We start from the raw sequence: 16,090 nt of genomic DNA on the forward strand, positions 1-16,090 counted from the left end.
CAAAACCAAACTCATCACCTACCTCTGAATCATTTCTTCTTTTGATTGTCTCCAACTGGTATCAAGGTAGAGCTTTTAGGTCCATCGTGGTTTCACATCCCCCTAGTCATGTCCTGCTATCCTCGCTGGCATATCCTTTGTGTCTATGCCCTCTTCTCTACCCTAACTCAAGTCCCTGTCATCTCTCAGCCAGATCACTCTAATAGTTTCCTAACACGTCTTCCTCCTCCCGTCTCTTTTTGTACTGCCAACATAAATGGAATGTAATTCAGGTATTGCCCCTCTTTATAATCTCTTCCTAAGCTATTGAGCCTGTTGTTTAAGACCTGCAGGTCCCTACCCAACTCTGTAGACTAATCTCCCTCTATTACCTGCCTTACACTTTCCAATCTAGTAGCATTTGTTTTGCTTCTGCTTAGAACAGCTCCTTTATTCCCTCATCACCTAAATAACTCCTACTTAACCTTTAAGACTCAGCTTTGTTGTTCCTTTCTCTGAGAAGCTGGCTCTGCTGTGCACCATTCCTCTTCACCTCTCCTGCCTCTCCTTCCAGGCCTGGCTTAGCTGTCTCTCCTCTGATTCCCCATAATGTGTTTTGCAAACTCTATTTGACACTTAAGGCTTGATATTTAAATTTTCCCTTTATGTGTCTGCCTCTCTCATAAGACTAAGTTCCTTAAGGGCGGGAATTACTTATTCTTCTTTCATTCTGATGCCTTATATAGTACTTGCCTCATTTTAATCACTGAATAAATATTTGTTTTTAAAGGTAAGTAAGCAAGGACAAATGTATGCACTCAAGGGAGTTTTGGAGGTAAGGGGCCATAGTGACATGTACCCTCCTTTGGTTCCCATGGTTCTGTGGCTGCCCCAATGCACTGGCTTCTGCTGAGCCAACTAGAAAGCACTGGAGAAGAGAAACAAGCACCACAGTGAGGGTCAGTGAGTGCTCCTCTGTCCCCGTAACAACCGTGCTGCTGGGATGGCCATGTTGCAGGGCCACTGCTCCTGCCCCTGAGGTCATGCACTCACCCAGCCCCTGAACATGTTCTGCTTTGCCTGTGATGTCCCTCTGATGGAAAAGGCCATTTTTATCTCTGATTACTGCAATGCTCCCCAGCACTAAGACTCAGCCTAGTAGACCTTCTCCATGTACCTATTTCTAGGACTCTTTCAATTTGCATCTACCTCTCTTTCTCTAAAATCAAATGGATGTTATCATCAGCATCATACAATTTACTTAATACATATGATCTAAGATGGGTTTCTATTTTTTTCAAATGGCTGTCATAATTGATCCAATCCATTTGGTGAAAAATAAGGCTTCCTGAAGTCAGGAACCAAGTGCTCACTTATTCAACAAGTAAGTGTGTGTTGCCTACGTACAAAACACCAGGCTTCTGCCAGGCATTGGAGAGAACAAACAGTGACAGAGATACAAGTTGTACCCTCAAGGAACTCATAGTCCACTGCAGTGTCTGTTATGTGGGGGGCATTCAAGCTGAGCCATCACAGAAGACTTATAGAAGTCTCAGGAGAAAATACTAGAATTTCTAATATCTCTAATTTCTATTTCTAATATTCTAGCAAACTTTTTAGCTAAAGGAAGATATTAAACCTTACTAGTACATGTATGTGGATTGATCCTGGTTCCTTCAGTTGACATTTGTATCATGTAGTCATATGCCATGTATGGTACTGAAGGTTCCTTGAGGCACAGTGCAAGTTCTCAAAATTATAGGGGTTGACAGTGGAGGCCTCTGTCATTTAATCACTTTCAATGTACTGTGATGTATTGCAGTTGGAATGTGCTTGCTAAAGAGGATTTGCAGTCATATTATCTAGCTTTAAGAAAATTAACACACACAAGGAGGCAAGTGGCTTAAAAAAATTCATTTAAAAGTCCATAAATTAAACATAACAGTAAAATGCTGGAACAAGCAAGAAACAAGAAAATGGCAGCTGTCATTCTCTCTACTGCTAATACGAACACTTCATCAGCCACATTTCAATAAAAATCAATGTTGACTCAAACAGAATCCAACAAGAACTTGCCCAAAAATGTAAAATTATCAAGAATGTTAATTACTTAACAATGAAACTCAATCTAAGTGTATCTTTCACCTTGAGATATAGCTAACAACAGTTCAATGTTATCATAATACCAAGATGTTTTAAAATTAAGCATTGGGTTTCACTTCCACTTAGGACACAGAAAGCTGCAAAAAGTGCTGTTCCCATTTCAAGAATGAGAAAAGTCCAGATAAAAAGAGATTATACCTTTTATTGAATCTATCAGAGAGCTGAGATCACAAAACAATGAAACAGCCTAAGTTCCAGAGGGAAAGCTATTCTCAGGAGAGATGGAAGACACGATCTCTCTCACTTACAGCAGAGCATCTCCCATGAGAAGGAGACGCAAGCCAGGCAACAAGTGGGGAAGAAGAAATAGCTGCAATTTGAAGGAACGGCCAAAGGTTATTTGTGGGCTAGTATGTCAGTGCAGAATAGTAAAGGCCCCAACCAAGGGAAGTTCACAATTGTTCAGTAGAGATCTTTGGATCTCTACTAAGTGATCAAGAAAAAACTAGGTGTGCAGCACTTGTGCAGGAGGTAACTGGAAGGCCTGGGGGTCAGGCATGGAACACCGTGTGCTTCCCCAGATCTTTCTCATATATGAAGTAAAAGCTTTACATTTCTGGAGCAGATGCAGCAAAGAGTGTTTCCCAAGGCAGAAGAAAAGATGTGCTGTGGGAGGAAGATAGGGCATGAAAAGACTCTCTGGGGGAGAAGCACAAAACTGTCTTGGGTCTAAGTTAAAAACCATCGTTAAGCAGAGGCTTCCTACCACTGGGAGGAGGGACGAAAACTACTGCTCAAGATCAACAACAAATAAAAGGCAGAGGTTGGCTGCATAAGGAGCAGGAGCAGGAATGCAAAGAGGCTCAAGTACATAGGTCCCCACCTAGGACTTAGACTGGGATGGAACAGAGAAACCCTCTTACCCCTAACAAAGCCTGGCACAAAGTAGCAAGGAGCTGCAATCTGAGGCTGGAGAGGGGACATGCATGTGGTGGTATGTCTTTTCTGTGGTGCAGGCATGCAGAAAATTCTGGTGAAGTGATAATTATGAGAAAAGCCTCTGGCATAACAACTCTCATCCTAAGCACAAAGCAAATGCAGCCCACCAGTAGAAGAGCTTAATGTCTGCAGTGGACTGATGGTGAGCATACCAACAATACACAAACCCAGCTCAACTCCTGACTAGACCGAGTCTCCTGACTCAATCCTCCATACTGATGGCCTAACAAAAACAGAGTCATGCTCATTTTCTGGTGTAAATTATATTCACCTCAGTCTCTACTGTTCTATGTGCAGTATCTGGTATTCACTCAAAAATTACATCACCCACACACACACATGTTCTCAACATACTGTCAAGAGACAATGCAATCAACAGGAGCAAATGCAGATGTTGGAACTAGAGGACAAGGACTTTACAACAACTATGATTAACATAAAAAAGGATATAGTGGGAAATATAAACAACATACATCAACAGATGGGACATTTCATAAGAAAGACAGAAATGCTAGAAATGAAAAGCTAATATCGGAGATGAAGAATGCCTTCAACATGCTCATCAGTAACTGACCACAGTAACTCCTCTCCATGAGAGGAGAAATTAACTTGAAAATCTGTCAATAGAAATGATGCCCCCCTGCAAAGAAGTGCAAGAGAAAAAAGAATAAAACAACAATAACACCAACAACAACACAGCACAGCATCTAAGAGATGAGGCACTATCAAACATTAGAACATACCTGGAACTGGAATAAGGATAAGAGAGAGAATATTTGAAAAAATAATGGCCAAGTATTTTCCAAAAATAATGAATGACAGTAAATTACAGATCCAAAGAGCTCATATAAACTCCAAGAAGATATACACCCAAAGCAAACAAACAAAAACACCTTACACACAGCTAGATACATCACAGTGAACCTACTGAAAACCCAAAATAAAGAGAAAATTTTGATTGCAGCTGGGGGTAAAGAGGGAGGAACACATGATATGCAGAGGAACAAAGATAAGAATTAGATCAGACTTCTCATCAGAAACTAGGCAAGCCAAAAAGAAATGGTGCACATCTTTAAAATACTTAAAGAAAAAAATTTAAAAAAACAGCTGCCAACTTAAAATTCTCTACCCAGAACAAATCTTTTAAAACGACCAAAATAAAGACACTTTCAGAAAAACAATAGGAAGAAAATTCAGTGACAGCTGACCTGCTCTGTAATAAAATTAAAAAAGAGTTCTTCTTCCAGTTCTTCAGGAAGAAGGTTCTACAGATAGAAACTTGTATCTACACAATCATGAAAAGAGCTCTGGAAATGGCAAAATGAGTACTACTCTGCAATCGAAAGGAACAAACTATTGATACATGCAACAACATGGCTGAAACTTAAAATAATGACTCTGGCTGAAAGAAGGCAGACAAAAAATGAGAACATAGTGTATGATTCCATTTCTATAAAATCCTAGAAGCACAAAATAATCTCTAGTGATAAAAATTACATCAATGAGGTGAGGAGAAGGGAGGATGAGGGGGGATGGATTACAAAAAGTATAATGGATATGCTCATTGTCTTGATTGTGGTGATGGTTTCAGGTTGTACACATATGCCCAAATTCATTACACTGTGTGCTTATATACATGCAGTTTATTAAAAACAAGATATACCTCAATAAAGCTGAAAAGAGGGATAAATGCAAAATGAAATTATAGTGAGGTATCACTAGAGACCTATAGAACGGCACAAAATAAGTTTTTAAAAGCTAACAATAATAAATACTGGTGAAGGTGTGGAACAAATGGATCACTGCTGGTGAAAATGCAAAATGGTACAACTGCTTTGTAAAACAGTTTGGTGGTTTCTAATAAATTTAGACAAACACTCACATACAAGCCAATAATTTCACCCCAAATGATTTATCCAGGAAAAGTGTATGCATATGTTCTCATCAATATCTGTATGGGTATGGCTATGCTGGATTGATTAGCTGTATTCTTAGCCAACTGGAAACAACTCAACTGTCTATTATTTTGTGAATGGATAAACAAATTGTGCTACATCCATATAATGGGCTACAATTCAGAAATAAAAAGGAATGAACTACTGACAAATGCAACAACATGGATGAATCTCAAAACTTTATGCTAGATGAGAGAAGGCAGGCTCAAAAGTCAACATACTGTATGATTCCATTTTTATGACATTCTGGAAAAGACAAAGCTATGGGAACAGAAATCAGATCAGTGGTTGTCTGATGTTGGGTGTGGGCAAAGTGCTACTAAGGGAGACGGGATTTTTTAGGTTGATGGAAATGTTCTATATTTTGATTGTGTTTGTTAGATGAATGTATACATTTGTGAAATTCATAGAACATCTCTGATGGGTGAATTCTACTCTACATAAATTATACTTCAATTAATTGATCTTAAATATTAAACATCCAAAACATGAAAGCAAACCTCTTAAATTTTTCAGTGATATTTAAAATCATGCCATATTTAATCTATTACTTTTAAACATTTCACTAACTTTAACAATAAATATTTATAAGCCTTTTTTGAGGTTCTTTATGTTACAGCACAAGCCAAACACTCTTGGGGAAATGGGTGAAATACTATACAGTAGCCAAAAAGGTGACAAGCTAAAGTGCATTCCCATGTCAGCAAATTCTGCTGATAGACACCTGGGAAACATTACTGAAGATTTGAAAAAATAAGTATAAGACAATTTGTGCAGCGTTAGGAGTTACCTACTTAGAAAGAATAGTGGCTATTTCTAACATGTTCATGATACTTTATAGATTCTGTTTCAATAATGAAATACATGAAAAACTCCTTTGAAAGGGGCATTAAAGGTAAAATGTTTGGGAGAAGATATACTCGCAATGGAAATGATCTTTAATAAAAGAATAATTTAGGGAAAAATTGTGGAGGTGTAACCACTAAGGAAATGGCCACTTTGACTCAAATACATATAGAGTCTGGGGCCAGAGATACCATCAGAAGCAAAATTTATGGACTAAATAATTCCTATGCAAGAATTTTCCATGACGTTGGAGCAGACATGTACAGGATATAATCATGTACTTAGTTTTAGAAATATGAGTCTTTTAAAATATGATAGAATCTTTGCAATAAATGAAACTAGAAGAGACTATGGAATTCTGCTGCCCCACAAGAGATATGCTGGTTAGTACCTGGCAAAGCACGTTAAAGTAAGTGTTCCAAATTTATTTTTCTTTGATGACAAAGTGCTGTCAATAGTATGCTACCAGCAGATTAAAATAATAATAATAAACACACATGGAATGTGCCTCTTTAAAGTATGTACTTTTAAAAAGGATTAAATGGTAACTTTTAAAACTGAAGTTTGTGCTATGGAGAAGGCCTTTTGAAGAGAGATATTTGGAATTTTTCTACTGATTTTTGATCAATTGATTCTATCGATTGACTTTTGCTGCCCAAAATAATGGAAATACACCATGCGCCTGAACGCTTAAAATACTTGTAAACAGAAGTTTCTAAACTATTAAAAATGTTTCTAAATAAAGAGTTTCAGGGTTTTCAACCCATTCATTAAAAAAATAATGAAATTCACATTAGAAGGAAATTTGCGAGCTAAATTCCAACAAAATTTTGGTGTATTTGGTAAGTAAGATAAAAAATGAGAATCATAATTTCATTAATATATGATGAACTTCTATTTGGATCTTTGAATTTTTGAATTACATCTTTTTCTGCTATATCAGTCATAAAAACCATATTCTAAATAAATTGAGCTTAAAACCAGACCATCAAATCACATGACCACAACGGTTAAGCTTCAAATGAATAAAATGAAATTTATTGCTCTCAAAAACTTTATCTTGTACTGTTAACAGGTTTTTGTATTTTAATAAGTAACAATTTTTATAAATACTATTTTTATGTTTAGCATCCTTTAAAATGTCATTCTGTGCATGCTTTGTAACTATGCTAGTGCAGTAGTACATGTAAAAAGTTTGCGAAATATAGGTAAACTGGGTAGGTACGCTCAGAATTTTTACTGATGGGGTGCAACATTTAAGAAAATAGATTGGAACAGCTGTCTAGTGGAATTAACAAATAATGATAAAGCTTGTGTGGTCTAACAGCATCTGGTACAAAGCTGGATGTGCCGTAGGTATTTAAAACTGTTTAGTTGCTAACCACCTCTGAATGCAAAATGTGATAATTTATATGTTTCCTATGCATATATATTTCTCCCTCGGAATATGCATTTCATTTGGTAACTAATTCTTCTACATGAGTATATTTGTGCAGGATACCGTGACCATAGAATTATGGGTCCATGGTGGTGGCAGCTTCTGAATTTAGACCACCTGAGTTTAAATCTTGGCCCCATAATTTATCAGCTACGTGACCTTGAACAGATCACCATCTCTGGGTCCAGGTTCCTTATATGAAACATAAGGTTAACAACAGTAGGTACCTCCTGGCTTTGTGGTGGAGATAAAATGAGTTAATAGGAGGAAAGCCTATGTGGACAGTGCTCATTATGGGTAAGTTGCCAGATAAACACAGATGGGGCACACACACTGAGTATACTGGATACATTTATATTTCATGTAATTTCATTTACATTTATGGTCCACAAATGTTCTTATTTTGAATAATAATAATGTTGTTAGCAATATTAATAGCCAACACTTATTGGCATGACTTGTAGGCATCATTTAAGAACTTCACACAGATTATCTTGTTCATGTTTGGAAAAAAGATGACATAACAATAACATATGTTACATAAAAGATTACATAACTTTTGTTATTACCATTTTGCAGATAGAAAACTGAGGTCCAAAGAAGTTAAGTAACTCATGTAAGCTCACATGCTAGCTTATGATACAGCCAGGACATCTGGTCTGGCCTTTTAAATCACTGCTTGCCATCTGCCCACTGATTTAATAATATTACTTAGTATTACTCCTAATACTCCATAGTATCTCCATTTGTATGGTGTTAGCATTTTATAAAATACTTTCACATACAGTGAGTCTCATAGCAGCCTGTGAAGTGAGTTAAGGCAGGATTATTATTTTCACTTTCAAAGGACAGAAAACTGGTACAACTGAAACCATGGGTATTTTGAAGTGGAAGTGTTCCTGTGTTACAAATATCCTGGACACCTCTGTACACAGGGTGTCATTCACCATAAATGTACTGAAAACTTAAAATGTGTCAAAGTCAGTCATCGGTGCTGGGGCCATAAGCGGCAGCCCTTCCCTGGAAGCATCAGAGCCTAGTGGGAGACGGGTATGGAAACCAAGGTCACGGTACACAATGTGTAGTCTCTAAGGGAGATGTGAAAGGAGCACTTACGGAGCACAGAAGGAGGGACCATCTGTGCCAGGGAAGTCTTAGAAAAGGCCAAGGTGGCAGAGGGGGAGGGGAGGGCTTTCCTGGAAGAGAGAATGTATGTGTGTGTGTGAATCCATATTTGTGACCATAGACCATGAGTCTAGACGTGGCTGTACATGTATACGGGTCTGAGTGTGTACCTATTTACATCAACTTGTTCATATATTAGTTTATGTGCACACAGGCTGTAGGTGTGTAATCGATAAGCCTGAACGTAAAAGAGAATGCGTCTGGATCCACACACACCATGGCAAACTCTGACCTGCCCTGGTATGTCCCCCTCCCGGCCTCCTCCCTTCAACACCAGGGTTACCAGAGAAACGAATCACTTCTCACTCTAGCAATTGCCTCATGAGCTATGATAATTAGAACACCAGGTTTTCTGATCTGTCAGTCTGAGTGTAGTGGTCTAATAGAGCCAGCCCGCTTACGTGAGGCATGGGGTGGGGGGGAGGGAAGATACAGGCATCTGTGGGCACACTTGCGGCTTTGTGTGAATGCTTTAGCGGTGGCTGCTCCTAGCCAGACTGGTGAACTTCCCTTCTCCCCTGCTACACCACCTTGGGGAGTCTGTCCACACACCTGTTTCCAGTGCCACCTGAATGTGGTTGGCTTCTGCCCCCACTGAAATGTGCTGGGACTGGGCAGAGGCAAGGCTGGCTCGTGCTGATGCTCATTTTCCATAGAGGCACTCCCTACCTTACCCCACCTCACCCCATTATGGTCCAGAAATCTCCCATAGGATGGAAAATGTGTGCAAAGACAAACAGGACTGGTGGTAGCCAAGAGGAACCGAGGGTCATTACCCAGCAGGTGGGCTGATAAAACCTGTTTTTAGGGCAAAATTAATAGAAAAAGCAAAACAAGAACTCTCTCCATGAGTATTCCCCCAGGAACTGGGGAGGTGAGGAGTAAGGCTACAGTACTCTTTTATTTCTTTTAAGCTTGCACAGTCAAAAAGGCTAAAATGATTGTAGATAATATGTAATTGATGGTAACTGACAGTATCTCCATAAAGTGGCAATATAATTGAACTAGGTTTTCCCTTTTGTTATAAGGCATATAAATTCAGGACCATGGGGTCGTATAAGGCAATGGCACTATGTTCTGGATTACACTGGTGATTTGTGTGCGTTTACATCCTAGCCCAGTGCACTGCCACATGGCTAAATGTTTGCATGTTAAAATCAGTGAAATGAAGTGCAATAATCAAAAAATGCAGTATGCTATATTTTAACTTGAATGAATGAATGGGTGACAAGAAAAACAAAAATATTCAGAAAAGTAGAATGATCTATAGTGATCCTTGAAATTACCATACCTAAATGTTCCCAGTTCCACCGATGACTTAATCTATTGAAAGGTTTTTAATCATATATTGGAAAATAAGTTCAGAGCCAGGATATCTTTCAAAAATATGAATATGTTTAATCAAGCCTTGTTGAGGGGTCTTTTAAAATGTAAATGATCACAAATGTTAGCTGATGCATATCTGAATATTTTTATAGTATATATTTCCATGTTCTGAACACAAATATTTTCCTAAACATTAAAGGAAGATACTGATTTCATAATATGTGAGGAGAATTTTTCCATAGTCAAATGTTTGTTTGTTTGTACTTAACTACTGCATCAATAATGTGAAAAAGAGAAATAGTCTGATTATGGTCAGAGACTGTTTTAGAGGCTAAGGTTTCTATCATGGACTGCTTTCAACTGTTGTATTTTATGGCAGAGATTCAGTGGGAATCTGATCTGTTAAAATATTTGGGCTGTGAAAACTCCCACACTGTGACAGATGTCAAGTCCAATTAAGTGACTCATGTTCAGGTTTCTGTCCAATAGGATTTCCCATTAAATATCAATTTAGGGAAAAAAATTCCATCCCCCTTCTTAAGCCTTTATCTCCTCCACCATCTCCAGGCTCAATCAGTTCGTACCAGGAGACCCAAGAAGCCACACATGCATCTCTGCCTCTTTGCTCTGGCTCCCACTGTCTCCTGTATTTCTCGGCTTCCCTGTCACTGTTACTCCGGGGGACATTCACGTTCCACCAACCTTTCTCCAAGCATCTCCAAGCCACTGACTATATATATTTTGCTACAAGGTAAAGAAAGGAGGGGGTGGGGGGTGGGAGATGTAACCAAGCCTTGAAAGACTTTGAAACTAGAAATAGGTGTCTGTTTATACAACATACAAGTAAATGAAGAAGAGGCAAGCTTAGCCCCTAGTTACAGTATTGTGTTCCTGGGAACTGGGGAGACATCAGCTGAACAAAGCCTTATCTTGAAAAAAAAAATCACTTCTGAGTGAGATCACATCTCTGCCTTGCACTTCCCAGTTTCTGCTCAGCCTTATTAAGGGAAGGGAAGGAGTCCTACAAGAGCGAAATCTTATCTTAACCATCTTTCTTATTGATTCTTCCACTATTAGAAAGTGGAGGAATCAGCCCTTTGATGTGATTGTGTTTATCTCTGCATCTCTTTTGTTATTTATAGAGCCCCAGAAGAGGAAAAAAGGCACGAGAGTTTTCAACACATCGTTTAAAAAAAAATCAACAACGAATTCCCCGGAATGTTTGACAACAATTAAAAGGAAAAGGCGTTTTTGATCTCTCAACTAAGTGAACAATCATTCATATCATCCACATCCTGAGATATTATCACCTCTCGCTGTGGACACTGGCGAGATGACAGCTGCTTTTTCATTTTTGAATGTAATAAATTTTTGCTGCTTTTGATATATTTCGAAATTTCTCCTCGCTAATCCCTGGAATTTTAACTCTAAAAGATTGGAGAAAAGATTACCGAAAAGGCTTTTACAAGGTAAGGCTCCTTTAAATATTCTTCCCCCTGCTTGGAACTAAGTTAGATTATTCATATTGTATTTATAGATGTATTTCAGTTAACGGTTTAGGAAATGAAGTGTATACACGACATATTATTAAGAATATTTTTAAAAGCTATACGGAGGAGAATTTAAAATGCTTTGAGGGCAACCCGGGAACTTTTTATACGAACTACAACTATGTTGTGGCTTATTGTGATCTTCCATAACTTGCCCATTTATTTATGCCCTTTCAAGCCGCAAGTGTAGGTGCAAGTTGTTCTACTTATAAACGTATCTGTGAAAAGCCCGCAGGGAATCATATGCAGTTCACTTGGGGCATTTGTTTTATTTTGCCTTAGAGGACCTCGGAGGGAAATGAAAGCTGCTTTGGAGCCAGATTGGTTCCTAAGCAAGTGCGGTGCTAGGAGCGGATCGCACATCCCTGGCTTTTGTTTCTCTGCAACCAAGTCTCCCCACACGGAGCCGACTCTCCCAGGCGAGCGTCGCTCGGGCTGCAGGCGCGGGGCCCGCGGCTCCCAGCCTGCTCTCTTTCCCCACCGCCCGCGGTCGGGGCGCGCGGCGCCCGCAGGTGCCTTCCCCTCCCGCCGGCCTTTTTCTGAGCCCGAATTCCCCGAAAGCCCAGCGATTGTGAGCGGCCCCCTCCCAGACGGGGCGCTGTCGTGGTCCGTGCTCTGGGCGCCCGGGAGGAGCGGGCGAGGCGGCCTTTCCAGGAGGGCATCCGTACAGGAGAGAGCTCAGGGCAGACTAGCTCGGCCCTAGCCAGGCCGCCCGGGGACAGCTGCGGTTTCCCAACCCGGTCCCAGGAGCACCCGAACTTTGCGGGCCTTCCCTTCCCTCCCCGGGCTCTGCTCCCGCAGCCACCGGCAGCCGGCATTTTCCCGGGAGGTGGTCGGTGGACTGGCGGACGCATTGTCTTATCCCACGTCGCTGCGTCCCTGGGTCCCCCGTGTGTGTGGCTGTCTGCGTGACAGATGGTGCTTCGGGAGCCTGCGAGGGCATGAGGCAATTTTCTGTTGAAAGGAGCCTCCGCGTTTTGTTTAGTCATTTCTCCATTATTTCGCAGAAGCGCGAGGGAGACAAGGAAGCCTTCCGCCCCGGGTGGCCTGCTCTCGGTTTGCGCCCGAGGCCGGGTCTCCCCCAGCGCAGCGTGTTGCTCGCTGCCCCACGGCTCGTCGGCGGCTTCGTCCCGGGCTCTCCGGGCCCAACGCGCTCCCTGCGTCTCCCCGCTCCCCGTAAAACCCAGCTGTGTTTCGGAATCATCCGTTTGTCAGGGAAAGGGACGTGAGCGACGCACAATTGCGGAACTGGCATTTGGCCGGAGGAGGCCCGGAACCCAGTCGCGGCCCCCTAGGCCTGCGGTCTCCCCGCCAGGCCAGGCCCACAGGCCGGGCGTGCCTCTGGCAGGCGGAGGATGCAGGCCCAGGATGCGGCCGGGCCGAGCGGAGACCTCGCTGCTCGGGCCCTCGGGCCTGCCCCTCGCGGCGCGCTCTCCTCCCGCGGGGCCGGCTCCGCCGAGGGCGCCGCCTCGGTGCGGGGAGGGGGCCCGGGGCGTGCGGAGGGCCGCCGTAGCGGGCCCTTGCCGCTCTCCCTTATTCCAAAAGATCCTGATTCCTTTTACTGATTGATTTTCTGGCTCCTCAGCTTCCAAGATGATGCTGAGTCCGGACCAAGCCGCCGATTCGGACCACCCCAGCTCGGCGCACTCGGACCCAGAGTCGTTGGGCGGCGCCGACGCCAAGGTGCTGGGCAGCGTGTCGGACCTAGAGCCGGTGGAGGAGGCCGAGGGCGACGGCAAGGGCGGCGGCCGGGCCGCGCTCTACCCGCACCCGCAGCAGCTGAGCCGGGAGGAGAAGCGCCGCCGCCGGCGCGCCACGGCCAAGTACCGCTCGGCCCACGCCACCCGCGAGCGCATCCGCGTGGAGGCCTTCAACCTGGCCTTCGCCGAGCTCCGCAAGTTGTTGCCCACGCTGCCCCCCGACAAGAAGCTCTCCAAGATCGAGATCCTGCGCCTGGCCATCTGCTACATCTCCTATCTCAACCACGTCCTGGACGTGTAGGGCCGAGGGCGCCGCGGGAGGCCGTGTGTCCGCTAGCGGGTGAAACGCGACCGACTCCGGCGGGCGGCCGCCGCGGGGGTGGCGGAGGAGGCGCGGGCCCAGCGGGTCGGCCGCCGCGGGAGAGTTGGACCCCTGCAGAAGCTCACGACACGTTCTCTCTGGTCAGCAGCGCGACGAGGGAAGGTTTCCGACTCTGAAAGGTGGGGTTGTCGGGCCAGCCCTGGGGCTTGCAGGTTTTCCAGGCCAGGTGAACCTGCCACAGGCCCCGGAGATGCGCCGTCCCTAGGCATCCCCTTCTTGTGCTAGGATCCTTTTAAGGGTTATGGCTTTAGCTCACTGGAGACCTTGAATTCTCCTACAATTTCTCCCACAGATCTTCATGTTTAAAAGAATGAGGGCAGAAGCTCAGAGTATAGGCTCATAACCACATTATCTGGGGTTTTTCTATTTGACAAATCAAACTTTCGGAGGAGTGAGGAGGGAAGAACTCTCCTCCAGTATAAAGTAAATTTAAGGCACTGAAAGGTAGAACAGGAAACATTCCCTTCCGTTGTGAAAAGAAAGATACTATTAGCTAAATAAAACAGACAAACCCTGTTAGGTTAACAAGATACATGGAGAACAGACACTTTGTGGAAAGATTTGAGCTTGGTAAGATTTTAACCCCAAAGTATGACGCCCACGTAGACAGGAAAATCCAGACTTAAATGGAAAATAAAATATCTGATTGCTTTTGCAGGCGAAGTGCCCCTTTATATATCCAAAAACATCTATTTGTGACCTTAAACATGTGGACCCATAGGTGCAGTTAGAAAAAGACAACCTATTTTTATTTATGTTAGAAGAAGTAGAGTATTTTTTTCAAGACGTTTATTTTTCAGAGTGGTGATAATTTTACTTTGGATACTCTGTGCCAATTTATTTATAGTCAAGTGTTTACACTTTTTCCTGTGGAATAATTGTGTCTAACTTTTTACATGTACGTTGAGATTATACTGTGGTTTTTCTTTTTGCTCTAATTATATTGCACTTGTATAACAAATTTCCCACTTCTCCCTGTTTCTAAACATATTTTATAAAGATGTTTGTTCTTTGAATTTTTTTTTGTTGTGAGATCAGCAACACTAGCACTTCACTATTATAGTTTTCTAAAAAAGTAAGTGTTGTTACTCTTATCTGTAGTTATGTCTGAAAAGTATTTTACTAACTGTTTATAAGGAGAGTAGCTTCTTTGTGTGTGTGTGTGTGATTGTGCGTGGGATGATTTTAGGAAATTAAGTTATTTTCCTAAAAAAAAAAAAAAAATTCAAAACTACTTTCCTCTGTGACAACCAAAAAGAAAAGTCTATAACCTGAAATGTTTCATGTTCTCAGCTGTGAAACTCTTAAAACAAGGAGTATATTTTAGAGACAAGGAAAAAAAACCACATCTCCTATCCAAAGATTTTAGTCTTTTTCAGGGTTTTTTTGTGTCTCTGTTGCTTTATATAATGCAATATTTTGTAGTGAAAATAGATATAATCTGGTTTCTATCCAACGAGTTTTTCATATCTCATGAATGGTGCGCTGTTTTGCATATAAATAAAGGTATCAAATAAAGTTCTCTCTTTTATTTTAAGCATATTGTCTAAAACTAATGAACAAACTGATTGAGCATGAAATATCTTCATGCACACAATTCCCCAGAAAGGAACTAGTAAAAAACAAACAATACCAAATCTTAACATGTTTGTATATTGAGATATTTGATGCTCTTCCTAAAGGTGGACACTGATCTGTCTAAAAATGTGTTTAAAAATAATACGATGGTGTCAAGAATCATGTTTCTCAAAATGAGGAAAAATTATAGTGTTTATATAAAATGTTATTTGGATCATAGATAATTTTGCTTTAAAAGGAAACTTAGTAACTAACCCAACCACTTTAAACTGGGCTAGGAAACTGAGGCACAGAGAGTTTAAAGGCCCTTTACTCAGTCAAGTGGCTACTTAATGGTATTGAGAAGCCTGCTGATATGATGACACTCAGTCCTCACAGCACTTATTAAGAACAAGACATATATTGTAGCACTCAAACATCTAACTAGGACATAGATTCAGGATATGACACCTGCAAATAAGAAAAAAATATTAAGTCCTGGACCAAACTTGGGATATAAAGAAGGCCATCTACAAAAGCCTGAAATTAGTATAAAAATGTGAAATTGTCTGCAAGTAGAAGAAGTGAATAACTTTAAAATTACATGTATACACACATATATATACACACACACACATAGAATATAATGAACTGACTCTATCACTCCAAACATCTGGTTGCAGAGTAAAAAATGCAATTATATAGATGCTTGATTTTTATGTCTATAAAATATCTGAGATTAGGAGCATTTTTCACTTTTTACTCAGGTGTTCACAGATACCTAATAAGTGAAACTTCCTTCTCTTCTTCATATGGAGGCACTTAGTAAGCAAGTGCTTCCTGAGACTTGGAAAAGAATGGTGCCGTCTTTGGCCTTGTATCTGGACCAGGTCCTGGCCACTGCATCAGTGGCTGGTTACTCCAACCTGCAGACATACAGTGTCTTTGGATTGAATGTTTGCAGGTCTTCCCTCTTCTAGGAGTGTGCAGAGATGGCTACTCCCAGTCCTGAGAGCACTTCTCTGTGACGACAGAAGAATCAGCTCTGCTGCTCTTTTGAGGCGATGAAG

At 41.6% G+C, this 16,090-nt stretch overlaps 1 protein-coding gene across 1 annotated transcript; it reads left to right on the plus strand.

The window, feature by feature from the left end:
* Positions 1-9,902: 9,902 nt before the first annotated feature.
* NHLH2 (nescient helix-loop-helix 2) lies at positions 9,903-15,000 on the plus strand. Its single transcript, XM_036895334.2, has 3 exons — positions 9,903-10,582; positions 10,974-11,300; positions 12,967-15,000. Exon 3 carries the CDS (start codon positions 12,975-12,977, stop codon positions 13,380-13,382), a length of 408 nt encoding a protein of 135 aa, XP_036751229.1. The 5' UTR covers positions 9,903-10,582; positions 10,974-11,300; positions 12,967-12,974; the 3' UTR covers positions 13,383-15,000.
* Positions 15,001-16,090: the final 1,090 nt, after the last annotated feature.

This window comes from Manis pentadactyla, chromosome 4 (assembly GCF_030020395.1).
Source record: "Manis pentadactyla isolate mManPen7 chromosome 4, mManPen7.hap1, whole genome shotgun sequence".
NCBI lineage: Eukaryota > Metazoa > Chordata > Mammalia > Pholidota > Manidae > Manis > Manis pentadactyla.

What these genes read in the sequence shown, in the direction of transcription:
- NHLH2 (XM_036895334.2), top strand. Translation starts at nt 12,975, where the DNA reads ATGATGCTGAGTCCGGACCAAGCCGCCGATTCGGACCACCCCAGCTCG.